Source organism: Thermobia domestica, chromosome 7 (assembly GCF_964235325.1).
Source record: "Thermobia domestica chromosome 7, izTheDome1.hap1.1, whole genome shotgun sequence".
NCBI classification, from domain to species: Eukaryota; Metazoa; Arthropoda; class Insecta; order Zygentoma; family Lepismatidae; genus Thermobia; species Thermobia domestica.
In genome coordinates this window covers 162,483,541-162,496,338 of record NC_137460.1, presented here as the reverse complement: position 1 = coordinate 162,496,338, position 12,798 = coordinate 162,483,541, and the positions used below count along the sequence as shown (strand labels likewise).

The following is a 12,798-nucleotide window of genomic DNA, read 5'->3' as shown; positions in this document are numbered from 1 at the left end:
GTTGGCTGAGGAAGAACTGTATTATGAGGGACGTGCTGGAGGGTATTGTGAAAAGAAAGAGAGGGAGGGAACGAAGGAGACTAGTTGAAGGAAGGTATAAAAACAGAAAATTGCTACGTCAAGACGAAGAGACTAGCTGAGGACCACCGAACGTCGAAGTTTCTCAGTTGCAGCAAGTAACCTGCCAATAAGGCAGAATAGCTATTATGAAGATGATGATATATTTAGCAATATTGACTAAAAAAGAGAAAGAGAAAATTAAAATAATAATTATCAAACCTCTTAATATTTTAGAATAATTTGAGTGAAAACTGAAAACGATTCAACTGTCTATGTCTTTTGTGTAAATTCAATCTATATAAATATTTTGACCTGTATTGGAAACACAAAGTAACGGCACCAAACTCCAAGTTATTTGAAGTCCCACTTGTGAATATGGATTACTAGCATCAATTACCCACTTCGTTGGGTTAAACTTTAAAAAAAAATAATAATATATTTCGTTGGTCAGTCACTTTTTACTATTAGTAAAGCGCTCTGTGATATCTGTCATTTTCGATTATTTTTATATTTCCCTCCTCCTCCCCAAGTTACGAGGCTGAATTTGGTCGTAAGTTGTATCGAAAGTGTCAGTATTCAACTCAGCGAACTAGAAAACTATGGCTTCGACAACAATATTTGCCATTTTCGATCGTTTTTATATATCTTCTCTTGCTTCCGCCAAACTACTGGGCTGAACTTGGATTTAAATAGCATCGGAAGTGTCACTGTTTATCTCAGCGACCCCTAAAACTACAGACTCCATTTTAAAATAGGTCATTTTCGATTATTTTTAAATATCTTTCATTCCCCTCCCCTTAACTGCACCGTCAAAGTGATATGACAGAAACCACCTCAGGCCCGATCCTCATCTATGTTGAAAATGAGAGCGAGTTCGGTCGGGTGGTTCAAGAGTTATTAAATTATTTTTGTACATTTTCCATCCCCACCTTTTACCCTAAGTTCTATCGTCAAAGTGATTTGATAAAAAAAAAAAGTCAGAACCTCATCTATGTTGAAAATTTGATCGAGATTGGTCGTTTGGTTCAAGAGTTATTAAGTTTTATTTATTATTTTATAACCCCCCTTCCCCCCCTAAGTTTTACTGTCAAAGTGAAATAACGAAAACACTCCCAGGACCAAACCTCATCTATGTTGAAAATTTGATCGAGATCGGTCGGTTGGTTCAAGAGATTAGGACTCACAAAAATAGTCACTTTCAATTTTATAATATAAATTTATTGTTGTAGTATAATGTTATATCGTTTAATCCCCGATGTGCCGTATACCTAAGGAGGCTAAAAGTTATATTAATAAACAATTATTCAATGTATAAGCATCTGCCCATGAAATCAAACTTGCGGTCACATGCACTAAGTCTTTGTTAATGTCATGAAAATGTTATTTCGATATTAGTTTTAAGAGCACGCATTGAAAATTTCCAACGGATGCTTGAGTGTCGGAGCCAAGGCCATACCCATGTAGTCGAGACCTATGGTGTACGAAATTACCTATGTTCAATAATACATATTTCTTTAGTTTTGGAAAAAGAACACCACTAATATGCTTTGAAATGAAATGAAGTATCTAGTTTAACCTCCCACGATTGTGCACCAAGGCGTTAAACAAAGGAGACAGTGATGATGAGAAATGACTGAAATGAAGAAAGTAGGAGGAAACGAAAAAAATACCTAGAAAATCCACGCACACGGTGTTTGTTCACAAAAAAGCTCACATGGGGCGAGATGACACCGTTATGGCTTGAAAACGAGTAATATCTACAGAAAACGCGAACAACCGATTCCGAAAACGACATACTGATCGACTCACACGGATTGCATAAACTACTGGGAACACATTCACTCCAGCAGCATTTTTACTGAAGCCAAAACATCCATCTCCTTCTTTTTTACATTATACAAAAAAAATTCAAGTAGTGGAGGTACTTGTGCAAGACTCTTGCGCAAGAGTCTTGGTCTTGGTCTTGGTATTGCAGGTATGGTCTTGGTCTTGGTCTTGGTCTTGCACCCCTTGGTCTTGGTCTTGGTCTTGCATCGGGATACCTGGTCTTGGTCTTGGTCTTGGTCTTGGTCTTGCATGCAAGACTCTTGCAAAAACTGCAAGACCAAGACTCTTGCGCTCATCACTACAAATGATGGATCTTTATAAAAATTCAAAATTTTGTTCCGGAAATGCCAGTGAGCGTCAGATTTTTCGCAAGTGTCACCGAATTAATATTCTAATGCTCCTTGGATGTGCCAGTGACTTATGTGGGGCTATAGCCCCCTTTCAAATATTAAAAGAAAAAAATCACCATAAATATCCCTAGTAGGGACATACGAAAAAAGGGTATTTTTTGTCAATTAATGTGGAATTTGGCGTCGTTGTAGCAAAAAGTTTGTGTTTTTCATATCTGGAATGTTATTTTGGTAACCACCGCCTTAGGGGGGCACAGGGGCGAAGCATTAGATGATTGATCTTTAGAAAAATTCATAATTTTGTTCCGGGAATGCCAGTGAGCGACAAATTATACATAAATGTTACAGAATTAATATTCCAATGCTCCTTGCATGGTCAGTGACTTATATGGGTCTATAGTCCCCTTTCAAAAATTAAAAAAAAAAAAAAAAACTGTAAATATCCTTACATGTTAGTATTGACATACGGGAAGAATGATTTTTTCTCAATTAATGTGAATCTCGGCGTCGGGTTAGCAAAAAGTTATGCATTTATCAAATCTGGAATATTATTTTGGTAATGTACCGCCTTAGGGGGGGCACAGAGGGTGAAGCATAAGTTATTGGATCTTCATAAAAATTTCAAATTGTATTTTGGATAATCCAATGTGTGTCAGATTGATCACAAATAATACAAAATTAATATTCCGATGCTCTTTGCATGTGCCAGTGACTGATATTGGGCTACAGCCTCCCTTCCAAAAATCACAATTTACGGTAAATATCCTTAGCAGGGACGTACGGGAAGGAGGTAAATATGCTTTACAATTAATTTGCAAATTGTCATTATTGTAAAAGTATGTTTTGATTTTTTAATTTCGAAACTAGTGTAAATGAATGTCGTCTGTCAGAGTAACAGGATGAAAATATAGCTTGTTTTTTTTTGACATCGCTGGAATATAATCAAAGAATTTTGCGTTTTTAAAAACCAAATTGGACTCTAATAGCATAAAATCACACAAAGTCACCAGCATATTTTTTGCACACTTAAGCAAACCATCTCGAAATAGAACAAAATGACAATGGAAAATGCCGCAGGTACCACAAACAAAAAGATCTTAATGAGAAGTAATATTTTAAAAATTAAAATATTGTTTTTTTTTATTCATAGAAAAAGCGTATCTTTTCCCTACTTCTTCCACAATAACTGTATGATCGCACTTTCCACGCAGTAGCCTACTCATATACTGCACATTTAAGCACGTCAGGAAATTGTATACTATAGACACATGGTTGTAGTAAAAACAAACGAGGAATAAGGATCAGGTTGAGTAAGGCTATACCATAAACCCCCCCCCCCCCCCAAAAAAAAACATACATATTATTCCTTTCTAAAAACAACACTTATATTTTGGCTCAGTTGTCATTAACTAAATTGCTTTAAAGATTTCATTAATCTAAGTGTAAGACAGATAAAATGAACTTACTTTTATTCAGCATGCTCTCGTGAACGAGCAAGACATGAATTAATTAATGCGATTTACTAGAGCCACTGTGAACACCTTCTCCAACATATCTGGATGACCACGCTCTGGACAGTTCTTTGTTTTATGTTGCCCAATAAGGAGGAATGGCGGTAATAAAATTCCAGACGCATGCACCATCATAGGTAGAAGCGAACGAGTGTTACTGTATTTTTTAACTAAAAATGCAAATTTACCCATGTGACACTCCCATTAAGCAAAAGAAATTCTGAGTCCACGCCCCTAAAAGAAATCCACATATGGGTATTATCTTATGGCCACAAACATTTTTTTTTCTAAAATAATGCCGAATTTCACATTGTAAAAAAATGCTTCTGCCAGTAGGTCTTTGCGTAAGAATAATCATATTGAATTTATGACGCTTTTCAAAGATAGCTGTAGTAACATATTAGTCACTGGTACATAAAAGCAGTATGGAGTATTAATTCTGTGCATCTTGTAACTAATTTGACATTCATGAGCACTCCCAAAATAAAATTTGGAATTTCTATCAGTCCTCCCCCTATGACCCCCTAAGGTACCAAATTACCCTCCGTGCCCTGTGCCTCCTGTTGCCAAAATATGATTCCTGATTTTTACTATCACAACGCTTAATTTCACATTAATTGACAAAATATAGCTTCTTCCGTATATCCCTGCTAAGGATATTTATCATAAATTTTTAATGTAATTATTGAAAAGGTAGCTCAATATCAGTCACTGGCAAATGCAAGGAGCATCGGAATATTAATTTTGCATTAATTGTGATCAATCTGACACACATTGGGTTTTCCAAAATAAAATTTGAAATTTTTACAAAGATCCATTAACTTAAGCTTTACCCCTGTGTCCCCCTAAGGCGGTACATGACCAAAATAACATTTCCAGATTTGGTAAAACGCATAACTTTTTTCTAACCCGACGCCGAGTTTGACTAATTGAGAAAAATCACTCTTCCCGTATGTCAATACTAAGGATGTTTATGGTGATTTTTTAAATTTTCGAAAGGGGGCTATAGCCCCATATAAGTCATTGACACATGCAAGGAGCATTAGAATATTAATTCGGTGACATTTGTGAATAATCTGACGATCACTGGCATTTCCGGAACAAAATCTGGACTTTTTATAAAGATCCATCATCTAATGCCTCGCCCCCTGTGCACTCCTAAGGCGGTGCGTTACAAGGTTTCAAAAACGCATACTCTTTTGCTACAATGACGCCAAATTTCACATTAATTAACAAAACATACCTTCTTCTCGTATGTCCCTACTAAGGATATTTATGGTGATTTTCTTATTTTCGAAAGGGGGCTGTAGCCCCATTATCAGTCACTCTTACGTATAAGGAGGATTGGAGCATTAATTCTGACATTTGTGATTAATCTAACGTTTACTGGCACTCCGAAAATAAATTTTGGGATTTTGGTAACACATCACCCACCACGTTCTTACGACCCTTGCCTCCCAAAAGGGGACCTTCCCAAAATAATGTTTGAGACGGCTTTACTAGCTTTGTGAATGAGTGTTTTTGCATTTTGTAACAAATACAACTCATTTGCCCCAAAATCTTTCCGAATACTTATTGGAGAAAATTGCTTCCACAATTTAACATTGAATCTCTCATAAGGAAAATGAACTTTTGTGTTTACACCCCCAGAAGGGGGCTAAACAGCAATTTTCTCCTATTTCGTTTAGAAATTCGAAAAAATCAGATATTTCTCAATGAGAGTGCCAAATTGTATATTAATAGTGTAAAAACTTCATCTTCTCCCAGTGCTGTAGAGAATTAGACGACTTATGGAACAGTCTGTATATATATATCGGAAGCTAAATAGCTTTCCCCGCTGGTCTAATAGCTAACACATGTCCGCCTTCTTTGCACGTAGTTCCGGGTTTGAGTCCCGGTGGAAGTGCACAAAAACTTAAAACCTTGAATTTCACAATCATTTACTTTCACTCGTTTAGTCTAAAGGGCATTACTGTGGGGCATTAAATAACAACAAAAAACAACTACTACTACTATTAACAATAATAACAATTCATTTCGGGAAGCTAAATAGTGAACTATGACGGAAAGGGATAAAACCAGAAAGGTATATTATGAAACTAGATACGACGAGATAGACAAAAAAAAAAAAAAAAAAAAAAAAGAGGTAGATATGAGGCTGTATCGGGAGATGAAAATCAATGGAAAATGCTTTTAAGAAACGACAAACAATGAAGTAGAAAGTATTAATAAGAATACAGCTAGTAGGCCACAGGTGATTTACGAAGATCGAAAGAAAATGAAATGAAAGTCTAATTTTATGTCCCATGATTTTACCCTTTAGTCTAAAACAGATGAATAATTAAAGAAAGTGAATGATGTAACAGCCATGATTCGTGTCGCCATAGATCCTAATTATTGGGTCCCTTCAATCGAACGTTTATTTATTAACTTCATTAAGGACAATTTTACCTTTCAAATGTGTCATTACTGATAATTTTCTATTGTATTGTTGTAATATGTTATACCCATATTCTGTCTGTTCCTATTTCGTGTGTGTTTCATTTATTTAACTACTTTCATGTCACGTTTGAATTTAAAAAGTGGCTAATTTTAAGCACTTTGAAAATAGTAAACATATTTCTGTTTTTGATACTATTTGTAAAATAAATTTCTTCTTTTCCAATTATTGGTAAAACAAACAAGAAATTAGATATTCATCCTTTTTAAAATCTATCGACATTGAAGCCGATTCAAGTTTGGCATGAAAAGTTGTGAATTTAGTGTATTGTTATTTTTAGTAGTTTTGCAATTTTTTTTTTAATACTTATTCGGTACTATCCATGGATGAACAAACAAAAATTACTTCTTTTTTTCATAAAATCAATTCCTACTGTATTATGATTTTTTTTAATGGGAGGAAGGGCATTCCTGGGTGAAAAAACACTTTATGAGGGCTTAATCGTTATGGGTATAAATATAGTGTCCAGGCAGTGCAAGAAACACCTATCACCCTGTGCTAGATGCATAGGCGGAGATATGAATTGTCTGCTGGAGTGGCAATGGGGAGGCAAACCTTTTGGTCGGTCTCGGACATCTTGGTAGGTGGCCATTTTATAGGTCATTTTTATTTTTTTCAAAAAGTTGGGGGAAAGGCCCCCCATAACTCCGCCCATGGCTAGATGACCACCAAAGAGAAGGAATTGTAACTCGTTTGCGTAGGGTGAAGCTGGTGAGCCCATGCAGAGGCGTGTCCGTAGATAGCAGGCGTGTCAATGATGGTAAGTGAGAATAGTGGGAAAACACTGTGTTCCTCATATAACTAGATGCCTTATCTGTTAGAGAGCTTGGCTAATGTTGAGCAGGAAGAGCCCAGCAATTGTTTCTAAAAAATGTTACAATTACGGTAATTTCTGTTCTGTAAGGTTATTTTAGGTTAGATTACGTTAGTTATATTATGTTAGTGTAGGGATCCAGTATAATTTTCCAAAAAATGATAGAATTCCGCTTATTCTACTAACATTAGGTTAGTTCAGGTTAGGTTGGATTTGGTGACGTTATGTTAGGTCTAAGTACTTGCATCATCCATTTCTTCTGTATTTTTTTTTTTTATTACATGCTTTTGGACCCCTCCTGCTAGACACAACCCTAGAGCTTTGTAGTTACGAATCATGACCTAACACATTGCATTCATGCGCACCGAATACGTGGGTGCTCCGGGGCTCCAGCACCCACACAAATAATATTATGGGTGCTGCGCACCCACAAGATTTTGTTTGATAGAAACAAAATAAATATTTCTTACTTGCCATTACCAAAAATAATAAACTATTAATACATTGAGATGGAAATTAAACCTCTAGAACATAATTGTTTCAAATGTGTTTGTACAAAGACAACCAAGCAACACACACTCCCATTCCTTGCCTGTCTCTGGCCGCAATAAAAAATGGAACTATATTGTGAACAGAATCGAGCACAGCCCTTTAGGACAGTGTTCATAAAAGATTTTATCTTAAAGGAAATCAATCAAAAAATATCGAGACTTCCCTGAAAACATAATACGTCCCGCCATTGATATACACCCACATAAATTTTGGAAAGTCGGCGCCGTTGATTGCATTGACTTAAGAATTCAGTTTATTATGACTTCCTTACGGACTACTAAATTGTTGAAAACATACAGTTTGGATTATGTTTATTATTACTACAATAATTATTGTTCGGGATGTCACAGGCAAGATCCCGTATATTTTGATTACTTACATATTCCTTTGGAAACAGCATTTGTTATCTATGTATTTCTTCATCTAAGGATGCATAAATTAAGACTGCATCATTTATCCATCTTATTATTCTATAAATTATTCTTGCACAGTTTATTTTGAACACAAAAATTAGACACAATTTCACATATAATCTTGAAACAAGGAAAACTTAAGCCTACCTCTATAAAACAAGACAGAAGAACCTTCTACAGGACTTTTAGCAAAGTTGTAACCAAACTAAGATGACGAAGACCTTATCAGCTATTACAACATTATCTATTTATAACATAAATAACTAAAATAAGATACAAACAATTATTCGCGCAGTCAAAGTTTAGGTAAACATGCTTACATTCATCATACTGTGTACCTATATTAACTTTTGTCACCAGGAATCTCGCTCTTGTTATTTAGGAAGTGTTTCATAAGAAAGGATTGTATTACTGGGTGCAGATTCACTTTAGGTGGGCTTCATGGTATGGGTATAAATACAGCGTGGTGTACTATGCCATAAAATCTACAGTGCAAAAAACACTAACCAACTTGTTCTAGGTGGCCACTTAAAGGAAATATACTATCTAGACTACTCAGGGCAGGAGCGCAGAAAGGGTTCCTGCGCGCTAGGTGTCAATATTTACAAGAATTTATGGATAACACATTAATTCAACGTGCAGTTTTACTATACGGATCCATAGTATAAGTAGAAGTAGGAGTAGTAGTAGGAATGGGTTAGACGCGTCGCAAGGGTTCGTTGTGTTCTGTTCTCGACATAAATTAAAGACTTCTCCAATTTTTTCCGTACATTTTACAATCTGTGAATCCGTATAGTAAAACTACACCTAATTCAAGATGGAAAATACTATCTAAGAAATTCAATTATACAGGCGATCTAGCTGAAATACGAGTAGTAAGGTAATAATAATAATAATGATAATATAGTCATTAAGTAATTCTGTGCAAGAGAAACACTTGAACACTGTATAAACTTTTTGACACTTTATACATTCTTTTTCAAAGCATTTTAAGCTATAATGATTTCAAATAGGTTCACACGAGCGTGATCTGCTCTCTTCCCCCCCCCCCTTTTTTTTTTTTTTTTTGTGAAACTTGATTTGCTCGCTATCATTAGCTTAGGTTTCTACTCTTCTCTTCGGTTAATTAGTTAAACTGAAGTTTAAGTGTCCTTTCCAATTCCGCAGCTATATAAGACGTGAATTTATGTGAGTTCGACGTCGGAATTCTTCCCTGTTAGACCTTTCTCTCTGAAGTCACTCTTAAGCAGTGGTGTATTTACGATTTTTTTTCGGAGGAAGGGGGGGCTTTGCTAACTTTAGTCCTAGAAATGTGGAAATTTTGCAAGATATGTCATTTATTTTAATACAGTAAATAAAATTTCGGGGGAGAGGGGCTTCAGCCCGGAAGCCCACCTAAATACGCCACTGCTCTTAACCATATTTCATCCCCTTTCGTTGCTATTACTCTTTTGACCCCATAGTCGTTTGTTGTTCTCATTAAATGGCCATACCACTGCAATCTTTTTATCTTAAATATACGTATAATCTTGGTTGTTTCTCTTACTCTCTCATTCTTCAGTCTCTTCTTGTTACTCCACACATCCAGAGAAGCATGCTCTTTTCCATATTCAATCTTTACTCCCGTGGTTCCTTTATTGGCCATGTTTCTGATCCGTATGATTGCTAGCCTCTACTGTGTTGTAAATCATTATTCCTTTATTCTTTACCGTGATTCAGCAGTCACACACATCTTTTTCCAATTCCACCATCTTTTTTTTACGTTCTGTTATTTTCGAGTCCAAATAACTATTCTTGGCAACAGGCGAGCCTAAATATTCAGTTTTTCACTTAATTCAACTGTTCTTTTTGAAGCCTTATTTCCACATTTCCTTCCTTTTCTGTTCAACGTGAGATGTTCCGTTTTCTTTCTACCAACCTTTAGATCTCTATCTTCCAAAGACTTCCTCCAGCTCTCTACTTTCCTTTCCATTTCTTCCTTGTTTGTATTGCATAGCACAATATCGTCGGCAAATACCATACATCATATGGCTTCACTACTCATATCTTCAGTTGTAACATTCATGACAACGTTGAAGAGGTACGAATTAAGGCTAAGCTCTCTTGTAATCCAACACGGACACGATTTAGCATGTTAATTTTACACTACTTTTTACTTGGCCTGCATACTATCTTGGATTAACTTTACATATTTCTCTGGCACTCCTTCCCCTTCCCCCTCAGGCATCTCCATATTTCCTGGCGGGGTACTCTATTGTAGGCCTTTTCCAAATCAATAAAGATTATATACAATTCTTTTTGATTTTTCCTGCTTTTCCATAATTTGTCTTAATTTAAAAATTATGTCCGTTGTACTCTTTCTTGGCCTAAATCCAAATTGTTTTTCCCTTATTCAAGTTTATTTTCCTAATTGCAATTCTACAATGTTTTTCATAATCTTCATTTTATGTAACTCCATAGTTTTCACAATCTTCCTTCTCTTGAAAATAGGTAAAATGACACTATCCCTTCATTGACTTTTTCACGTTCATAGATTTTCTGTATCAGATCCTATATGAATATCTATATTCCCAGGCTCCAAACTCTTCCATGCTTTTAATAGAAAGCTATCTGGACCTATCGCTGTTCCTGTCTTCATTTTCTTCAACACTTTCTCTACTTCTTCCCTACATATTCTTGATATTACTAGAACATTTGGAGTTCCATCGCTGAAACTTTCCTCAGATTTCCTTCATTTAAAAGCATTTCGAAATAAGCGGCCCATCTCTTTGACCCTGTCTTCGTCATACATTTCACCCTAGGCTTGCGGTTATTATTAAAATTTACACTTTTGTTAGATATTTAGTATATCGTATACCGTAACATCATTAAAAATGTAATTTTAATCATCCAATGCCATAATTATTAGAAATTTAATTGGCAGTTCTATTTATTCCATGTTAGTGGTATCCTTCAATATGAGAACACTATTTACTTTTCAGCGAAGAAAGGAGTGAAGAAAATTTGGTAATCGTACGATATATATATCATTGGTATCGGACGATTTTCTCACAAAAAAAAAGAAAAACAAGTAGATTTCGTTCATATTTCATAAATATTTCATTAATAATATAACCGCCACCAGGTTATAGAAGTATTTTTTGTGGACGCCCTGTATATTTCGTGAAGACAGTGATTATTATTTTCGATTTATACTTTATTCTGCAACGCACATAAGTTCTTTCTTTGGTGGGAATTTCTTCTTTCCCACACAATTGGACAAAGAAGTCTTTCATCGTTTTTTCATATATATATTTAAAACGTTGCTTTCGCTGAGAACATTTCAGTTAGTGACTAACCATTTCAGTGTTTCTCCCTGACTCATTATATGCATAGTATATATTCTATAGTTAATGGGAACTGAATTAAGTGTTTTCTTTAATCGCTTATGGAAACATTATAATAGATTGGAGAAATACGGACTGACCAGATGTTTCAGTAACCAAAGTGGCACCAACTGTGTTGTTTCGTAGCCCGTTATCTGTACTTTCTCACGCCAGTGTTATCGCCGTGTCTAGTGCATTATGGGCAGTTGACTAAAATTAACATAAATTGTTTTCTATATTCTGTTTGTATGTGCATACAGGTGAATTAACTGAGTAATTTTTGAAATGAACTGCCAACACTTTTCTGTTGACCATTGCAATCCGTAGCTTGAGCTTGGACGCTCAGGGAGTTTGACTACAGGTTTGGAAGATGCAACCACGCATCTCGCGTTGAACTTCAAACATAAGTTGTGTTAAGGGGCACAAGCTATTTAGCCGATGAAGGACGATTACTTACGGCTAGCCCCAATCAGTGAAAACCTAGGTCCTCAGACCTTGTGCGTTTAAAACGTTATATACGCGCCCTCCTATATCAGAATTCAACTGTGAAGACATTCTTTTCGTTTATTTACTCAAGATTTACTTTTACGCTGCAGGACTGTTCAGCGTAACAACTGGGTTCATCGTGGGACGATCCAGACAACTTTTCCCCAGTGTGAATCCCCCAAGTGTGTTCATGGTGTGAGCAAAGTATTTATAGTGATACCTGAATTATAATCATATATACATAGAAAGGGCTATATCTCCCGAATAGGGCAAAACGTAATTTCAACGGCAAAATTTATTAGTGTCCAGTGTTGTATTCATTTCTCTTCGTTATTTTTTTCAAAATAGTGTTCTAATAAATAAGTATAGTGTCAATTAATCCAGTGTGTTTTCGTTGTTTGTATGAGTGATATTTGTGTGCGTTATGGTCTGGATGACCGTCTGATCGTCCGTGAGGTTTTCGAGACGAGACACCCGAACCTCTCGGCGCCTAATGCTCATCTCATTATTGAGACCGACGAGCTTTTTGGGAAACAGTTTGTAATCTTCTTTGGAGAGGTCTTCGTCGTCCTGTCCAGGTAAGTTAAAGTATCAGGAGTATACTTATTGGTAATACCACGAGCCAAGGACAGCGAACAGATTAACCACGCCGGTTACAAATAAATGGACCACGAACTGAGATTGGTTACAAATAAATGGACGCCCGAACAGCGACTTGAACACTCAATCGGTTACAATAACTCTAACATATGGCATAAGTTACTTCTAATGGAAAAATCTAAAGGGGTATTTTCCTTTTGAGGATGTGTGTTCTTTCGGTGAAGTTTTCCTAAGACACCTTAGAATTTTCTTCGTATTTCACAAGGAAATATTTCATTAATAATTGCAGCACAATATGATTTAGTTTCAGGGATTGGAGC

The 12,798-nt window shown here is 35.9% G+C and overlaps 1 protein-coding gene across 4 annotated transcripts in view; it reads right to left on the bottom strand.

Annotated features, from left to right (window-relative positions):
• Agpat2 (1-Acylglycerol-3-phosphate O-acyltransferase 2) overlaps window positions 1-12,798 on the bottom strand; it is a 333,379-nt gene that overhangs the window by 60,529 nt on the left and 260,052 nt on the right. The window contains exon 1 of one of the 4 annotated variants that reach the window (XM_081765532.1): window positions 7,994-8,029. The exons of the other annotated variants lie outside the window; for them this stretch is intronic. Coding sequence (XP_081621658.1) covers window positions 7,994-8,014 — 21 coding nt within the window. The 5' untranslated portion in view covers window positions 8,015-8,029. Of the gene's footprint in view, window positions 1-7,993; window positions 8,030-12,798 lie in introns of those variants that run through there. 4 annotated transcript variants of the gene reach the window in all.